The sequence below is a fragment of the Ipomoea triloba genome, chromosome 5 (assembly GCF_003576645.1).
Source record: "Ipomoea triloba cultivar NCNSP0323 chromosome 5, ASM357664v1".
Taxonomy (NCBI): Eukaryota; Viridiplantae; Streptophyta; class Magnoliopsida; order Solanales; family Convolvulaceae; genus Ipomoea; species Ipomoea triloba.
The window spans coordinates 29,825,808-29,845,134 of NC_044920.1; the positions used below are offsets into that span (position 1 = coordinate 29,825,808).

At 38.1% G+C, this 19,327-nt stretch overlaps 5 protein-coding genes across 6 annotated transcripts in view; 2 read left to right on the top strand and 3 right to left on the bottom strand.

The window, feature by feature from the left end:
• Positions 1–558, top strand: part of LOC116020892 (2-methylene-furan-3-one reductase-like) — a 3,335-nt gene extending 2,777 nt beyond the window's left edge. The window contains exon 3 of the mRNA XM_031261459.1: positions 86–558. Within this exon, the coding sequence (XP_031117319.1) occupies positions 86–354 (269 nt within the window). The 3' untranslated portion in view covers positions 355–558. The remainder of the gene's footprint in view (positions 1–85) is intronic.
• Positions 559–2,660: 2,102 nt separating this feature from the next.
• On the bottom strand, positions 2,661–5,153 carry LOC116021027 (GDSL esterase/lipase At3g27950-like). Its single transcript, XM_031261618.1, has 4 exons — positions 4,881–5,153; positions 4,537–4,731; positions 4,281–4,453; positions 2,661–3,447 (listed from the first exon to the last, which is right to left on the bottom strand). Exons 1-4 carry the CDS (start codon positions 5,149–5,151, stop codon positions 2,968–2,970), a joined length of 1,119 nt encoding a protein of 372 aa, XP_031117478.1. The 5' UTR covers positions 5,152–5,153; the 3' UTR covers positions 2,661–2,967.
• Positions 5,154–6,978: 1,825 nt separating this feature from the next.
• LOC116021272 (protease Do-like 1, chloroplastic) lies at positions 6,979–10,728 on the top strand. The gene is made up of 8 exons (XM_031261897.1): positions 6,979–7,407; positions 8,053–8,175; positions 8,742–8,913; positions 9,285–9,322; positions 9,413–9,611; positions 9,816–9,968; positions 10,175–10,309; positions 10,426–10,728. Exons 1-8 carry the CDS (start codon positions 7,019–7,021, stop codon positions 10,501–10,503), a joined length of 1,287 nt encoding a protein of 428 aa, XP_031117757.1. The 5' UTR covers positions 6,979–7,018; the 3' UTR covers positions 10,504–10,728.
• A 527-nt stretch (positions 10,729–11,255) lies between these two features.
• Positions 11,256–16,170, bottom strand: LOC116019961 (phosphoglucan phosphatase LSF1, chloroplastic). 2 transcript variants are annotated; one of them, XM_031260367.1, is made up of 10 exons: positions 15,494–16,148; positions 15,215–15,321; positions 14,648–15,107; positions 14,339–14,410; positions 13,917–14,038; positions 13,513–13,728; positions 12,899–13,004; positions 12,582–12,694; positions 11,976–12,120; positions 11,256–11,712 (listed from the first exon to the last, which is right to left on the bottom strand). In XM_031260367.1, the coding sequence occupies exons 1-10, from the start codon at positions 15,815–15,817 to the stop codon at positions 11,593–11,595; spliced, it is 1,785 nt and encodes a 594-aa protein (XP_031116227.1). In that variant the 5' UTR covers positions 15,818–16,148; the 3' UTR covers positions 11,256–11,592. The 2 variants fall into 2 exon arrangements, 1 of the variants encoding a protein (XP_031116227.1); XR_004098796.1 differs by lacking the exon at positions 11,256–11,712 and having other exon boundaries at positions 12,046–12,120; positions 12,582–12,785; positions 15,494–16,170.
• Positions 16,171–16,622: 452 nt separating this feature from the next.
• Positions 16,623–17,504, bottom strand: LOC116020543. Its single transcript, XM_031261014.1, has one exon. It carries the CDS (start codon positions 17,502–17,504, stop codon positions 16,623–16,625), a length of 882 nt encoding a protein of 293 aa, XP_031116874.1.
• Positions 17,505–19,327: the final 1,823 nt, after the last annotated feature.

The following is a 19,327-nucleotide window of genomic DNA, read 5'->3' on the forward strand; positions in this document are numbered from 1 at the left end:
AAAAAAAAAAAAAAAAGGAAAAAAAACTACCATAAACTAGCTAGTTCTATTATTGCTGATAAAATGATTTGTTATGTGAAAACAGGGCAGTGTGAAAGGGCTGTAAAAGCAGTGAAGGAAGGAGGGAATGCAGTGGTGATAGTGGAAGGACCCATGTTTCCACCTGCTTCCTTTCATTTAGTGATTTCAAAGGGATCCATTTTAGAGAAACTTAAGCCATTCATCGAGGAGGGGAAAGTGAAGCCAGTGATTGACCCCAACGGACCTTTTCCCTTCTCCCAGGTTGTTGAAGCATTTGCCTACCTTGACACCGGCAGAGCCACCGGAAAAGTGGTTGTTCATCCAATTCCCTGATTCCCACTGCTTAGCTTCCTCAGCTCCAAGATTTATCATGAATGCTACTAAGTATGGTCATTTCTTTTGTTTGCAAGAATAAAAATCGGATCTAATAATGGTTCGTTAATGTAATAATGTTATAATTATATGTAAGATTTCTGTCCACCGTTGTTAGTATGTACTTCAAATAAAAGAAAATCAGCACTTTTGGTTTTGCAGTTATTTTTGTTAGGCAGTTTGGTCTCTCATTATCAATTTAATTAATATGATCTTCACCACAGTTCAAAATTCAAACTCTAACTTGAAGACATAAACACAATCCAAATTGTATTACAATGACCAATTATATATGAGAGTTAATAGGTTTAATGCAAGTTTTAATACTAAAAATTTCTAGATTTTCAACCAGTCAAAATTTTATGATTTTTTTTTTTAAAACCACGATCTATAGTGGTCATAGAGGTGAAGTTTGAGAAGAAATCATGAATCGAGTATCACTAATGACAATGTTTTAACCTCTCAAAGTGAGGGAGGCTTCTTGCGCTACTAGCTAGCAAAGGCCTAACATCTGGGTTCAATTGAATTAACATGATTTACATCTTTTCATATGCTCTGTCAGGTCACGCGGGCCGGAGTATGAGGAACCTTGCAGTTAGAAATTGGGAAAAAAATAATTAAAATTTTCAACCATTAAATAAAAGTGGGAAATTTGTCAAACCCAACAAGGACCAGCTTTCTGTCCGTGCCCAATTTATAAGTATTAACTTAGAGACCAAATTAACAATAACATCCAAACAAAACTTCCCTAGTTTACATGTGAAGGCGTTGCGGTTGCGGACAACATTCTTAATCAAATCAAATGGTATGGGGTAAACCGGTGATTCGGTGAAGATATGCCATCCCAGGCCAAATCCCAATAATTAGCTAGCTAGACCCGGTTTTAAATCCGCCATTGCAAATGCATACCCGATCTAACGACAAGCCTCGGCAACCGGAAGTGGCGGGTCAGAAAACGAACCGTACATAACAGATCTAGCAAGAATCAGGTTCGCCGCCTCGGAGTAGTGTACGCCATCCCAACTAATACGCCTCGACGGGTCACTACACGGGTCGCCATAACCCGTCTCGTTCGCCATCTGTTTCTTGCCACAGCAGCAGAAACTGAATGGGTCTTGGAAACCGTGGCTTCCCGCGTTGCTAACCACCGCGTACTTAGCGGAGTACATGTCGACGACGGTGAAGACGGCCTGTGGGAGCTGAGCACGCAGCTGAAGAACGCGGGTTTTTAGTTGCCTGTTGAACTCCTGCGCCACCCGGTTNAAAAAAAAAAAAAAAAAAAAGGAAAAAAAACTACCATAAACTAGCTAGTTCTATTATTGCTGATAAAATGATTTGTTATGTGAAAACAGGGCAGTGTGAAAGGGCTGTAAAAGCAGTGAAGGAAGGAGGGAATGCAGTGGTGATAGTGGAAGGACCCATGTTTCCACCTGCTTCCTTTCATTTAGTGATTTCAAAGGGATCCATTTTAGAGAAACTTAAGCCATTCATCGAGGAGGGGAAAGTGAAGCCAGTGATTGACCCCAACGGACCTTTTCCCTTCTCCCAGGTTGTTGAAGCATTTGCCTACCTTGACACCGGCAGAGCCACCGGAAAAGTGGTTGTTCATCCAATTCCCTGATTCCCACTGCTTAGCTTCCTCAGCTCCAAGATTTATCATGAATGCTACTAAGTATGGTCATTTCTTTTGTTTGCAAGAATAAAAATCGGATCTAATAATGGTTCGTTAATGTAATAATGTTATAATTATATGTAAGATTTCTGTCCACCGTTGTTAGTATGTACTTCAAATAAAAGAAAATCAGCACTTTTGGTTTTGCAGTTATTTTTGTTAGGCAGTTTGGTCTCTCATTATCAATTTAATTAATATGATCTTCACCACAGTTCAAAATTCAAACTCTAACTTGAAGACATAAACACAATCCAAATTGTATTACAATGACCAATTATATATGAGAGTTAATAGGTTTAATGCAAGTTTTAATACTAAAAATTTCTAGATTTTCAACCAGTCAAAATTTTATGATTTTTTTTTTTAAAACCACGATCTATAGTGGTCATAGAGGTGAAGTTTGAGAAGAAATCATGAATCGAGTATCACTAATGACAATGTTTTAACCTCTCAAAGTGAGGGAGGCTTCTTGCGCTACTAGCTAGCAAAGGCCTAACATCTGGGTTCAATTGAATTAACATGATTTACATCTTTTCATATGCTCTGTCAGGTCACGCGGGCCGGAGTATGAGGAACCTTGCAGTTAGAAATTGGGAAAAAAATAATTAAAATTTTCAACCATTAAATAAAAGTGGGAAATTTGTCAAACCCAACAAGGACCAGCTTTCTGTCCGTGCCCAATTTATAAGTATTAACTTAGAGACCAAATTAACAATAACATCCAAACAAAACTTCCCTAGTTTACATGTGAAGGCGTTGCGGTTGCGGACAACATTCTTAATCAAATCAAATGGTATGGGGTAAACCGGTGATTCGGTGAAGATATGCCATCCCAGGCCAAATCCCAATAATTAGCTAGCTAGACCCGGTTTTAAATCCGCCATTGCAAATGCATACCCGATCTAACGACAAGCCTCGGCAACCGGAAGTGGCGGGTCAGAAAACGAACCGTACATAACAGATCTAGCAAGAATCAGGTTCGCCGCCTCGGAGTAGTGTACGCCATCCCAACTAATACGCCTCGACGGGTCACTACACGGGTCGCCATAACCCGTCTCGTTCGCCATCTGTTTCTTGCCACAGCAGCAGAAACTGAATGGGTCTTGGAAACCGTGGCTTCCCGCGTTGCTAACCACCGCGTACTTAGCGGAGTACATGTCGACGACGGTGAAGACGGCCTGTGGGAGCTGAGCACGCAGCTGAAGAACGCGGGTTTTTAGTTGCCTGTTGAACTCCTGCGCCACCCGGTTCTGTGTCGCGGCGCAGCCGGTGTTGTCTACGTTGTTGTGGTTGTCTTTGTTGTATGCCACGCTGGTTGGCAGGCACCCTATTGGACCTGTGTTGTGTATCCAGAAGTTCCTTGCACCCTCTCCGTATAGTTGCTGAGGAAACAATGCGTGGAACCACTCATTGGCATTAGGGGCATATATTGAGTTAAAGGATCAAAATCTTGATTTAGGTGGTGAGAACTAAGTTGGTCCGACCGTTAGTTTAGTAACTATAAGATTATTTGTAGGGGATCAGTATCTTGGTTCATACATACTTTCAGCTATGCCGCTTGACCACAAGGCCTTTGGCTACAAACTAGGACTTAAGTTGCTGATAATTTAGTAATCACAAGATTAATTATTCTCCAGGATAGCACTATTAAAGTGGACCGCATTTTGCTCCGCACCATCCCTCAGTAAACACGAGTTAAGGCTACAAATTAAAAATAATGGCCCGCGAAGAAGCAGACAAAATGGGCCCGGCCGCGGGTCAAACCTTATATATATATATATATATATATATATATATATATATCTAAAATTTATAAAGTTCACCCAGCTCATCAACTCACGTGAGCGGGCTAGGGTTCATGCAACCTAGCTAGCTTGCAGACTTAACGAGTCGGCTCGTCAAAATTAGGTTTGTGATGGGACGAGCCGGTCCATTTTGGCAGTACTACTCAGAGCAACAATCTATAGCTGGTAAGTTATTATATTGATAGTTGCCTATGCTATATATCGATTTTGCATGATAATCATGAGATTACACCCAAGAGAACGACCTATTAACTTAGTTTTATTGAGTTAAGGCTAAGGTTAAAATGAAGAATTTAATGTGCACATTTTTAGATATTGGTGGTAAGTTTCTCTTGATCCAAAATCTTATTTATATTGCAAGGGGATGATTCATTTGTAATAATAATGTAATATGAGTATAAATGACTTACATAAAGTGCTTGGGAAAATTTGTCCATCATTTTCGGGATGGATTGGAGGGTTTGTGATACGTTGGAGTACTGGAAACCATGGGAAATGTCGTTCTGTCCAATGTCGAATGTGTAAAGTGACTTGGAGAACTCTTCTGGTCTCGGAAGAACGTCTTTGTACACTTGATTTGTGTCTGCAGCACTCACAGAAAAAAAATGTTGAGTTTATTAACCAAAAAAATTCTCCATTTTGCTGGAGAAATGGAAAACTGTTTACCAGCAAGCTTATTATAGAGAGCAATTGTGCGTTTCTTGAATTGGATGAACTGAGAAATTTGAATATCCAGGAAAAATGGGCTATAGCCGCCGGGAAGTATGGACGAACCGGCGGTCGCAAAATTTGCGCCGTGCCGGAAACTTGTGCCGATGGAGTCCAGATACGCATTTAAGTATGGCAAACCTAAATTCTCCGCTGCATTTATAGTCACAATGCACAAAGTAAAAAACTTTACTGTAAAAAAGTTGTTTGGAATTGAAACATGTACCCCATCTCATTAAAAGTTAAAATATACGATCAACAGGTGAATCTCAGCCTAAGTTTTGAGGATAAAAAATGATTACCGATGAAGTCTATGACGAGACGGCCGTCACAGTATCTGCCGGAAGGTTTACCGAAGAATGTTTCACCGTTGGGAGGACGCACCTCTCCCAGCGCGGCTGAGCGTCCTCCGGTATCGGAATTTGAGTCGCCGAAGTTGTAAACCGCCGGGAACCAACACCTTCTCTGTGGAACACCGCCACCGCCACCTCCGCCAAATCCATTGACCAAACAGCCCATTAATCCAAGGCTCAGCATCATCTCAAACACCACTATTCTCTTCCAAATCTCCATGCCTGATTCTATCAGCTCTTCATTTCTTTGAGTTTCTATATATGCGTTGTATATATATAAAATCCCATGATTGATAGCATGCCACCACCATCGATTGCTTCGTAACGTTTCCCTATTAGTAATTATTGTTATTATTAGGATTATAATAATATTTAAGTCTTCAATTAATATAGTGCTAAAATGCTAATGTTTGGTTTGATTAAATCTTGAGTAAACTCAGGAGTTTGGTCAATATAGGTAATGGATAATTTGTTACTCCTGATAAAGGTGAAATCGTTCACTTCAGGTGTCCAACAATTTGTGGAAGGATAAATCATGGTGACTCAACTGACCAACAGAGTGTTCCACACTCTGATATGACAGTCTATGAAAAAGATAAATTATGGTGACTCAACTGACCAATAAAAGCTATACTTTTGCTCACTATGCATAAGGGAGTGAGGAACCTCTCTCATTTTGAGAGGTTGCTCCCACATTGACGTGATGAGACTCAATTCTTGGTATCTCGTGACAAATTTCACTTCTATGATTAGTTGAGTTGCTCATGTGGAAGATAATTGACTACTTACATTAATGTGATGATGTTGGTATAAAGCTTCAATAATATTTAATTTTAACCACTCTTACACCATTTAGAGTACAAAATTGAGAGTGAAACTATTTTATGTTTTCGTTAATTCTATAGCAACCCGAAGTGCCTCTATTGTACTCAATCGTCATAAAAAATTTATGACTAGAGATTAATTAGGGTGTGTTTGGTTGGTGGGTTTAGGCATAAGGAATGGGTATGAAAGTGATTGTTTGTGTTTGGTTGATAGATTTTGTAAATGTTACTATGGGTTTGGAATACCCCATTAATGAGAAAACCCATACCCTTATGAAATAAGGGCTTCATTTCCCTTACTCTTTTCTTCCCAACTATTAATAATCATTCCCATTCCACCCAACTACCAAACATGCTAAATATTTTCACCAAAACCCATTACCATTACCAAGTATTTGATACCCATTCCGATTCCGATTCCCATGTGCGAACCAAACGCACCCTTAGTTTTTTTTAAGACATATTTATGTATTTACGTGTATTATGTGCTTACATGCTTATATCTTTCTTCTGTTTTTTCCCCACTTTGCAAAAGGACGACCTTTTTGTTCCTTACCTTCGCATCCAAGTTTCGAGAAAGAACATGAGTTATTTCTACAGGTATGTTCTTTTTCTTTTACTGTATGCGCTTTTTCAATTATAGTATGTTACTTATGTTGTACGTTTATGGATCAAGGTTTAGCAATCATGAAACTCATAAGCCAAAGATATGGTGGCTAAATGATCTGCCATTATGATGTATCAAAGCCCTGTATATCACGCAATGGTAAATAATTGATGTTGCATGCCTAGAGAGTTGTTAAGCTGGAATCACCTACTATAAAATACTAATAATAATTTTATAAAGAGTTAAACCGTTTGTCTTGTGTGTCTCGTATGAATTCTAACCCGACTCATATTTATTATGGATAGGCCTGTGGTCCAATAATGTTACCACGATGTGGGCCCATCGACGGACTAGTGTAGAAGTCTCTATATCTGACGGAGAGGAATTCTATCCAACGGTGCAGAATGAATCTGAAAGCATTCATACTGAAACTAGCAATCCAATTCATGATGGCTCAACAACCACAAATTAGGCTTTTGAAATAAGCGGGCCCAGAACTCATTTTAAGGCGCATCGTAACTCCATGCGCGCGACCGCACATTACAAGGAAGTACGTTGACAGCTCACATCATACATAACCGGAAATATAACCAATTCTATATTTCTATTCGCTCCTCTGAGTTTCTCTCTCTCAGTCAACTGTTGCTTGCTCGGAAATGGCTTCGTGCTCGCACTCGCTGATTTCGTCTTCCTCTTTCTTCTCCGCGAATCGAGCTCGAGCTTTTTCCCGCTCCTCGCCGTCGATCAGCTCCGGATTTTCGCTCTGTAAGCCCCTATTTACTCGCCGGAACCCTAGCATTACAGTTTTTGCATGTCGACGTAGCTCCTCCGATGAGCACTCGCCGTCCAGTAAGCTTTTGGATACTATCTTCGTGGCCTGCACTTCCGCCGCCTTGTCTCTATCGTTGTTCCTTGTCGATGTCGATGCCGCATCCGCCTTCGTAGTCACTTCGCCGAGGAAGCTGCAGACTGATGAGCTGGCTACCGTCCGGCTTTTTCAGGAGAATACGCCTTCCGTTGTCTATATAACTAATCTCGCTGCCAGGTGATTTTCTATATGCTTATTGCGGCTCCGGTGATCGTGATTCCGAGAATATCAGGATTCATTAGCAAAATTGCTATGTAGTTTCTAGAATATGATTTTGTAAATGTAACTCTTGTTTCGTACTTGATTCTGTTGGAAATTAAATTAGTTCCTTGAATTTCTTTCTATAAACACCAAATCAAATTCAACTTGGTTAGTGGATACTTATTCTTGTTAGTCACTAAACCACTATCAAATTGCATGTTAGGAGTTAATTTGCTATAATATAACATTTCTACTGCTTATCACTACTACCATGTTAGTGGTTGTTAGTATGTCCCTTGAAATCACTCTTCATAATATTAGAGTAGTAGTCAATAGCATTCAAAGATGATGATAAGAAGCTTCGGAAACTAGTGTGTTGGGACTTTGTTAACCATTTTGTTAACTTCTATTTGTTCTTATTAATGAAATAAGCTCCATCGTCTTTGCCTGTGGAGTATGCATATTACAGCTGAACGACAACTTTTTTGTCCATTTTTTAGTTCATTATCTTACTGATCCCTGTGCTCCAGAAATAAACTGTTTCATTAATCTATACTGGCCATTTTTTCTAACAGATTAGGTTGACCTGTCTGTTGATTATTGGCTCTTTTTGATATTTAGGCAAGATGTGTTCACATTGGACGTGTTTGAGGTGCCTCAAGGTTCTGGTTCAGGTTTTGTGTGGGATAGAGATGGAAACATTGTCACGAATTATCATGTTATTCGTGGTGCATCAGATCTCAGGTTAGTCAATTTATAGCATGATGACCTCAGGTTTATGACTTTTCTTTGTTGTGCCCATTGACATGGCTTATAAATTGTTTGCTGATGCATTGACAGTAGAACTTTTAGATAATTGCCATGCTTAAGATGATGCATATAGCAGCCTACAAAATTTATATTGTCTTTCTTGGGTTTAATTGGCACCCAAGTAGAAATATGTGGACTTAAGTGCTCCCTTGGAAGAAACACTGGTGATCATCTATGTAATAAATGCACCCAAATCAGAATAAACAGCAGCCACAAGTAACTGAGCCCCCAAATAATGGTTCAATTCACAATGAATATTGGGGATGGCATCCATGGAGATTTTAACCAAGAGAAAGACTTGAAATAACATGAAAAGGAGGAAAGAGTGGATCAAACTTTTTGTTCACCTATATTCTAACTTTTTGTTGGTATATTTCCTGTTTGTAAGGATTTGGTTCATTTAATGATTTCATTTGACAAGTCGGCCTTCTTAAATTTTTACCTTCTTCAAGCTCTGAATCCTGGAATTAATATCATGCTTGGTTACTTGTTTTGTTCAGGGTCACTCTATCTGATCAGAGTACTTATGATGCAAAAGTTGTTGGATTTGACCAAGATAAAGACGTTGCTGTACTACACATTGATGCACCCAAAGACAAGTTGAGACCTATACCAATTGGTGTATCTGCAGACTTGCTTGTTGGTCAGAAAGTATTCGCTATTGGAAATCCTGTAAGCAAAGGCAACCTTTCAAGATATTGTGTACACATATGGGCATCACCTGTTTGTATGCTTATTTTCTTTGGCCAATTAATATCCTAAGTTTTGATTTGCTGCTTGAACTATAACTAATTTCCTCTTTTTTTTCCCCATCTTCTCCATACTCTACATAAAGATTGTTACTTCATAGCATCTCACTTTTGAGTACTGGTATAAGAAACCTGCTTTTCCCAAGGTTTGCTTAATTCAAGGTTGTTCATAACATGTTTTCTGCGTGTCCCTGTCCCTCTGATGTCTAGAAGCATGGGCAAGCAGTAATTCTTTAAGCACTGTAGAAATCTCTATGATACATTATTGAATTCTCACGCCCATCCCCTTTGCAGTTTGGGCTTGATCATACACTCACCACTGGTGTCATCAGGTAAATGAGAAATTTGTAATTCGTTCCTGAGATGATTTTATCATTCCTAACTCGTATGTCACTGAGTGCAATCCATGTTAACCAATGTAGTGGACTCAGAAGAGAAATCAATTCTGCTGCAACTGGCCGCCCAATACAGGATGTTATCCAGACAGATGCTGCTATAAACCCAGGGAATAGTGGAGGGCCACTTCTTGATAGTTCAGGAAACCTTATTGGTATAAACACAGCTATATACTCCCCTTCAGGTGCATCATCAGGTGTTGGATTTTCTATTCCAGTTGACACAGTGAGTTCCTATGTGCTTCACAGTTCATGCGAACATAAAGACATTCTACCTACGCTTCTACATGTTAAAAGAAATTCCATACTAACATATAGGCTTTTTGCATAAAGCTCCCCATACCCATGTGTGCTTATTCAGGGCATGGGCAACAGAGGACTTGGGAATAAAATAACATAAAATATTTAATGACCAAATTACTAAATGCAGGTAAGTGGCATTGTTGATCAGTTGGTAAAGTTTGGGAAAGTCACCAGACCAGTTCTGGGAATTAAATTTGCCCCAGATCAGTCTGTAGAGCAACTTGGAGTTAGCGGCGTGCTTGTCTTGGATGCTCCTCCAAATGGTCCAGCTGGGAAAGCAGTAAGTTCAATGTTATTTGCTAGTTGCTCTGGCTAATGCTTTGCATTTGACTGTTACAATCCTTCCGGTTTCATAAAGTATTTAGAGAATGATTTATTACACTTTTGTCCAATGCTCGTTTGTACAATTGTACCTTGATAAAAGATTAGTACATGATTAGCCACCTGGATGATGACTAATCAACTAACTTAATCTGTGTTCTGCAGGGGCTTCAATCTACTAAGCGTGATTCCTATGGCAGACTTGTTTTGGGTGATATCATTACTTCTGTAAATGGTAAAAAAGTCTCTAACGGCACTGATTTGTACAGAATTCTTGACCAATGCAAAGTCGGTGAAAAGGTGCGGGCAGAACCCAAAATGAAAATTTGATCTTTTTTTCTTTTTCCCAATGCTTGTTCAGAATAAATGCAAGCGCTTACCACCTTTTCTTTTCTGTAATTTTTTTTTTAATATAGGTGATTGTGGAAGTCTTGCGTGGTGACCAGAAGGAAAAGATTCCTGTAATCCTGGAACCAAAGCCTGATGAATCGTAGGAGCCCGAGTTGGATCAAGGAGTAACGTTAAACTTGCTGTATTTATAAAAGAAATCTCCCTATGCTAATTGTTTCTTGATATCTAAATTGTGTACATAAAAGAATATACTGTATGACAACACACTTTCGTTCCGCCCCCTTTACCATCGGACATTGCAGGTATATATTTTTCGACCCTGATGTATTTGTTAATATTAATGGGCAAATTTGTAAACCTAGACAGTAGATAGTAACTGTTTACGGATGAATGCTCCAATTATTATACATTTGCACCGGAGATTGCCGGTGCAAAGAACAAAACCTTAAGGTGGCGATATATATAAACATACACAAACAATATATACATACAAAAAAAACACACACAAACACCCACTCATATATAGGGTGATGATCTAATGAGAATCACTTCTCTTGGGCGTGCATATGGAATTTTATTATGTATACATATTAAACATGTGTTGTGTGCAACATAGAATGTTCACAATAGCATGTGCTTAATATGCACATGCGTGTTTTTAATTCCACAAATTAATTTCATCCATAGATATGTCTTTTTTATTGTACCAGATTAGTTCTCATGTTTTTACGGAGGGAATGGTTCTCATATAATCACTAATATATATACATATGTATATAAATATGTCTGTCATTTGTGGCATATTTCAGGGAGGGAAATGAGGAAATCAAACAACGTTGAAGATGGCAAAATGGAGGGGAATAAATATATAATAGTTTGTACGAGTAATAAATAATGGACGATAAGTATGTGAGATTTAATATCATTTATAACTTTCCATTAAAATGGTTTTTATTCGTAACAGCTATCCCTTACTATATCTACCAAAGGAGTTGCTGATTTACCCATATCTATAGCCATATAGCTGATTTATTCGATCGTCAAAATCTTAAACTGGTCTATGAGTTGATCTTTCCACAGTTGTGATTCTTCTGAATATGTCGATCTCGCACACATTACTGACCTGGGTTACCGCTAGCCTTCATGATTCTTCTGAATACGCCAATCTCACACCACATCACTGACCTGGGTTTCCACTAGCCTTCATGAGAATGCTGTAGTAGTATAGTCCGCTATTTTGGTGCTAGCCTTATAGGGCAAATAGAGAACGCAATGCACCGAGCAGCTTTTGCAAGCATAAAGCGCTCGTTTTCTGTCAATGGTCTCTCTATAACTTTGATGATATTTACATCCTAGTACATATAAGAGTGAGGACATATAAGTAACCATTGCAATAATAAATCAATAGCTCATAATCCACTCGGGGGAGGGGGGTTCTCCCTCTCTTTACCAAAAAACAAAAGGAAGAGGGAACAAATAATAGGAAGAGCTCATTATTGGTATCAATTTTTTGAAGTCACAAATGTATTAGTTTGGATTTCAATTTGTTAAGATGATAGCATATATTATCTATTCTGTATGTTTACTGAAGCAGAGGGCAAAAGATTGAACTAACCTTCTTCTGCTGTTGCATAGAAGGCCTCACACTGGCAACATCACCCACCACAATCACATTATTAACATTGTTTCTCTCATCCCTTTCAGTTGGTGAAATTGTCGAATGTCTCCAGTTTCCATTTATAATGTACTTATAGTAGTACCTAGTATACAAAGATAACAATTTTCTAAGTTGTAAAAACTAATGCCAGCAAGACATGTAGAAGAAAAGGATAGAGAGCATAAACAAATTCTACCAATGACATTCAGTACTAAAAGACTTGAAAATAACAAATATGAATACCAGGTAATAAAACTGTCAAATGATAGATGCAATACCAATGACGACTAGTACTGCAAAATTCAAGTTAAGAGGCATTTTCTGCAATTTGGTAATACAAATGACTAAAATGCACTCAATGCAGAATGATGGTTTGGTTCAAAGAAGACCTATGCCAAAACTGATCATGGAACAGACAGGCTTGCATTTGACATGTCAAAAGATCTGTATACTAAACAAGGGAAACCCAGACTTGGCACTTATAGAGTTCCATTAGAAGCTTGAAATCCAATATTCTTAAGAGAATCTATCAATATTCTTAAGAGAGAGAAAAACACAACTTACTTTCCCTGTGGGAGTCTAACTTCCGCCTCAAATCTAGGGCCACTTTTGTGGACTGCTCTAATCGGTTCTTTCCAGTTCCCAGTAAAATCCCCAACCAACCAGACTTGATCTCCCTGTCATAAAAAGTGACAATATCTTCACCGTTGTGGATATAACATATTCAGCACATGTACATGATAAAGAAGAACAGCACAAGTGCCAACCCTACCAAGAAGGCAAGAAGAAAAGATATTTCACAAATTGCATAAACGTTCTCACTAATTTTCGGTTTTTTAGCATTATTATTAATGGAATAAATAAGCACTGAGCTGATTTACCTCAGGTCCATTCCACACAAAGGTAACTGCATGTGTTGCAGGTCCATCATGTCTACCACTTTCCACCATAGCTATCAGATCCCATGTTCCCCAGGCAATGGCTGGCCTGCACATTATTATTACTATTATTTCTTTTTAAATTATGAAACCTTATACTATACACAAAATATCACAGAAATTTATTACTTTACATTGGCTGTTAGCAATACCTCTTAACGGAGAAAACTAATAGTAAAAGCAAGTTGAATATAGCTAAAAAAAAATTTAGAAAAAGCTCAAATATGCATCAATTGAGGCAATGAAAACATGATCCCTGTGATACCATCAGTAGTTATGGTTTCAAATGCCTAACTGCTGACAACAATGACATGCTTCAAGAGGAATCTAAGGTTCTTGAGATTAAATCCTAGAAAAGTTCTACAATTTTGTTATTTGTCATTGACGCATCACACATAGCAACTGCAAAAATCCTCATAGATTAGTCAACCATTCTTTAATAACCACTACTTGTGCATTAAAAAGAAAACACACTCACACATGCAAACACATGTTTGAGAGATTAAAAAAATTAAATTAAATTAAAAAGAAGAAGAGTATAAGTTTATGAGAATAACCTGTCAGGCTTGCATGAATGCAAGCCAGTGACAAAATTGTAGGCAGCATGAAGGGAAGTATCTGTCATCCAATGAAGGTATGCAATCACACAAGCGGGAGATCGATCAAAACCATTGGTACAGGTGACATAAACACGATGGTTCTTTTTCAACAAGCGAAGAAGAAGACCAACGCTAAATGGTAGTTTCTTCCTCATGTCAAAAGAATCTCCGTCCCTGCAGAAGAAATGAATCTTGATCAACGACTTTCCTTTACCATCTGCTATATTGAATGGTACTACTCCATATCGTCTAGATGTTCCTTTATATCAGAGTAACCAACTAATAGGTCCCAGTAGTAGTCTACATCATATTTCATGGGGGAGTAGAATGGAGAGAAAAATAGACCTTGAAGTCGTTGATACCTTATGGGATAGTTGATCATAAGGATATTAAACTTTTGGCATGATTCATTAATTTCTTTTGGCTTGATTCCCCAATTTTCTGCCTCAATTCCACCCTGAAAGTTCAGCACAGCAGTGATCCCCTGATGCAGACATTCCCTGGATTATACACAAGTAACTGAACGAAAAACAGCTAAATCCACAAATGAACACACCACAGACTCAATCTTATATTTGTGTTATCTAATTATCTATATTATACTTCTCTGGCTATGAGGGACACCATCAAAACTAATGGAAATCACTTCTGTGAACATATGGATAAAAGTGAAATTGTATATACACACCAAAACAATAGACATTTAAAATGTATTATTTTTATATAATAGTTAAAAAGAAGAAACAAAGAAGACCCCTTAAATCAGAATGTCCACAGTTCTCACCACTACATTAGACAGCATCTCAACATCGGCTTCCCTTTGTATGCATGATCCAACATATATTTGTTCTGTGATCTGACACAATGCATTTGCAAGTAACAAAGTGAATAAGTGTCAAAAGAAGGCATAACAAGAGGGCTCATTTTAACAAATTAAGGATGAAATTCTGAAATTGATGTTACAGTAATTAACATTTAAAAAATCTTTGTAAAGAAATCATATCGCAAATGAATTCAGCTCAAGAAAACATTTTATACAACTTCAAAAGATTAACAATTGAAATATGCAGGGAAGGGGTGCTCAATATCATACCTTGCTATATCTCATACCAAGAGCATGATTGTAGTATAGCTCCCCCTTTGATCGGTCCAACGCCTTTATGTATTCTTCTAATGGAAAACTCCCATGAGCCCATTCAGCATCTCCTGTGTTGCTCTCGCAGAAGATATTCACAAGCGGACTAAACGGTATCGGAGGGGTATTGTTCAGTGCATTTTGCTCTCTGTTTTCATTTTGACTATCCAAAACTTTCCATCCTTGGGAAGTAAGAAATTTAGATGAAAATGAGGCAAACCCAGAATTCCCACTGCTCTCACACGAGGTTCTTAAGTTTGAGGAAAGCAAATTCTTGTTCCAAGTGACTACAGGAACACGCCCTCTATTAAAAAGAATATCAACATCATCCATAAGATACAACTGGTGGATAGGAAATGGGGAGAAAGGTCTTTCAAGAACAAGGCTACAGGATCCTGAGTTATCTTGCATCATCTTCCTACAGAAACCATTACAAGAAACATCCACTTATTGGTTTGCCAACTGAAGAGACTTTTGTATGTGACATTATATTTCTTGACAAAGAAAATATATAGTATCTCATACTCTATATCACCAAAGTCCTTGATCTCAGTAAGACTACCACTTGAAGATTCACCCGCCTTTTTCAAAGTATCACCCACCATAACTATTCTCGACTTTTCAGCATTTCCCTGCAAAGTACTTCGACTAAGTAGGGACAATACAGACTACCAAGTTGGTAATATGAAATTAACAGAAGTAAAAACCACAATACATTCATAAAAGAGCATACTCGAATGTAAGTAAATATAAACACTACTAGAGATTTGGCTATGAAGCCACTATAAAATTGAGAAGACTTACCCCCTTCTTGAGAGCATGAACGAAAATCTTTCCATCAACGGAGAGGGCGAAGCGAATGCCAAGCGGCTTCTCCAGTACGACCATGTACTCGTTCAAATTCATCTTGAAAGACGAAACATTCGAAGCAGCCATCGCGATAACCCTAGAAATCCTTCGGCGTGGCAACCGCTTCTCAACCGCCAGTTCATTGCTCAAACACAATTCCTTACCCCAAAAGGACGAACAACTCTCACTTTTTCCTAACCTCTTCGTCGAAGAAGAGAAGCTCCGATTGAAAGGAGAGTGATCAAAGCCTCTGAAACTTGGAATTTGCAGCGAACACATTATGAGTGCGATTTTACTTAGCTCTCACGATCAACAAAACCAAATATCACCGAAATGCTTCTATTTAGATTATTTTAATCCGAATGGACATGCAGTGAGATTCGAGCTGATTCTTGGAGCTTGGAGGCATGTGATTGGCCGTTATTAGAAGATAATTGAGGAAGAGCCGCCGTAAAGTGGAGCTAAGACACTACTGGCCATGTGAGCTTTGTCCGTGTATTCAAAGGGGACTTTGCCCATATGCACCGGATCCTCAGACGTTAATCTCATGAGATATTTTCTCTTCTTTTTCAATCAATCTTCATAAAGACATGGGCCTCATTATGGCCCATTATGCATGGAAGGTATGCCCATATTCTAAAAAGGCTATAACCTTTTTCAGTTAAAAGTCTATAATACTGTACTCCGTATTAAATAAGAATAATATTAAATAAGAACATTACAGATAAATAATGAATTAGGCACAACTGAACAGGAAACGTGTTATTAGAAAACTAGACAAGTGGACCTGATCAGCAGTGTAGGCTAATAAATGGCAACCCGTTCTGGGTGGCATGACTATTGTCAGTAGTCACCTTCCTGATTATATTGTTCGGCGCCTGAAAGCTTAACCACTTCATCATAATATGGCTTGACGATAGAAACGAAGAAAATCAAATTGAAGAAAATCATGCGTATTTACATTTTACAATTATATACAATATATTGTGTATATATGATATAACACATGTTTTCTCATTTACTGTAATAATGAAGAAAATTATAGTTTAAAAAATAGAAATAAACTGTACAATAAGGCGATGGCTTATGAGATCTGAATTTGCGGGTGATTAGAAGGTTTAATGGAGTGGAAACTCTTTGACAAATCCCCAGCGTTGACGTTAGCAAAAAAGCCTACCAAGTCTCGCCGGTACGGTAGATACGATTTCCGTTTCTCACCTTCCTTGGCCGCTTTATTGCGCAAGTAAAACGCCTCGTGAGCGGCCATCGACGGCGGCGGCGCTGCCTCCTTATTCTTCTTCACCTTTGTTTTCCCGGCGACCTTCAATACCAAGCCGGATTCCTTCGATTTCGAGTTTTCTTCCTTTTTTGGAGTCAAAAATACGTAACTGTCATTGACGTCACTGTTCATCCGGCGCAACAAATCGCGAAGCTTCCATCGCTTCGATGCCGATCCTGTAGAGCTACTCTTCTTACATTCAGTCGGAAACGATTCGTTCCTTTTCGGACGCCACACGCAGTACGTCCCCGGCGGCAAACTCTCCAACTCATCGACTTCCGATGACGATGAGGACGACTGCGGTTCGAGATCATTATCTTCCTTCCCTTGTACGAACAAATCTCTCAGCGGAATCCGTATCGAACTATCCACATCACGAGCACACAATTCCTCCTTACCTTCATCATCTCCTTGATCCTGCTCCGCATCTAACAAAAGCTTGCGGTTGAAAACGGGGAAAACGGAACCAATTTGACCGTCGTAAAAGCACTCATCGGCAAAAGCTTCTGAATGTTCCGGAACCAAAGAGAACTCAAAATCCTCCTCTTCATCGAGCTCCTCGGCGATAAATTCAACAGGCGCAGAACTCTCTCGCTTAAATTCATCTGCCGTTCTAGCGGCGATCTCGGCTAATCTATCTGACGAGTAGCTGCTGAAACTGGGGCAGTATTCCTCTATTTTCTGCATTTTTTGTTGGTAATTTTGGAGATCCATACGGCGAATGCGAGTACCAAGTCTTACGATCGAGGTGTCTATATATATAATCCGTATACTACAAGGGTAACCCTGACGTAATAGCTTAGTTAGGTGGCCACTAGATAGCCAGGAACGAGTGTTCTCGGTTTGTAGTTTTTACTTTTTGCACACGACTCGTGCGGGTTTACACGTTGGCTTCTAGAACATAGTGGTTGTTAAAGTCCCGCGTTTTATGCCCAGTTTAGTAAATTTAGTCAGCCATTATTGACATTTGTACCTAGTGCTTCTCCATGTGTCCCTATACTAATATTATTGAGGGCATAGTAATTTGGAAAGAGTTACATGGATTCGTAATTTTTACTGTAAATGGCAAGATATGATAAGTTATCTTTATTTTGTGATCAAAGAAAGTGTTAACATTAATTTTTTGTGTGAGAGAGTAAAAGTAAGAAGTAGGATTTTGAAGTACAAGTAGTATTTTTCATTTGGAAAATACATGTAATTTCACTTTTTACTCTCAATTTTTTTTTACTTCATCTCACAAATGTTTGATGTGACACTTTTTCTTAGACCTATATAAGGCTTTCTCCATTAGTGACATTAGGTGAGTTTTTAAAATAGTAAAAACTAAATGTTGGGTTTTTAATAAATGTGGGGTGAGTTTTTAAGGGTATTTTTCTTTTGTAAATATTGAGATTTTGGCAGACAAAGGTGGGGCCCACTATGCTGCAAAGGTTGCGCCTCACTTGCATGAGACGCAACTTTCGTGCCCAGGCGGGCACGTGCAGTGGCGTGTAAATACAAATTTCTTTTTTCAGTTTTTGTTTTTGTTTTGTTTTTTTCCTTTTCTTTTTTTCTTCTACTATTATTTTCTCTTTCCGAATCACACATGTAAAATATCTTCAAAAATCGATCACTGTACTATTAATGAAGGCCTACTGAAAATATTTGATTCTTGTTTGTCACATCATGGAGTAAAAGTGAAGGAGTATAATTTAGGAATACATGTAGTAGAACTCTAGTTATTTAACTTATTTTCACACATGGGAGGTGACTATTTATGCTTGAGTAAGTTGAAAAAATAGTTATAAACAGATACTACATTGTAACAGAGTCGGTAATACTAAAAAAAAAACTTATTTTCCCTAAAAAAAATCAATTTATGTCTAGAAAAAATGAACAGGTGAATGAAAACAAAATATCAATTTGATTTTACATCTTTATTTAATTATTTTTTAATCATATATTTTTAGTTAAGATTTTTATATTTGCAATAAATCAATTTAATTATTTATTATTGACATTGAAAACTCACCAGAATATATAACTTATTCTTTTGACCCAAACCTTCAATGTCATTATCTTTACTTACCAATAAATATAATAATTGCCCTTAAAATCAACTTGTTCAGGTGAGATTTAGTGAGAACATCCAATGGAAAGAGGTTGAAGATGAAAGTAGTGGCTACATTTTCTTAATATTTACAAATGGGTGGTCAAGTTGAATGGTTAAGTAACAAAGTAGATGGATTACCAAATTAGTTTAGGTGAAAGATGTTTAAGTCATTTAAATATGTGATAAATGTTTGAGAGTCTCACAAGAAAAATCTTATGTAATATGTTCAATTAATTTCATGCTCCGTCTACTTGATCGGCTAATTCTTTCGAGGCGGACCGCTACCCATATATGCACTTTGGACCAAACTCACTATGTGACCCTAGCAAACGATCACATAACCAATCTAAATTATTCATAACCGCTTAAACCAAAAAGTCTAATAAATAGCTCTCACCTACAATCGAACTTATAAAAT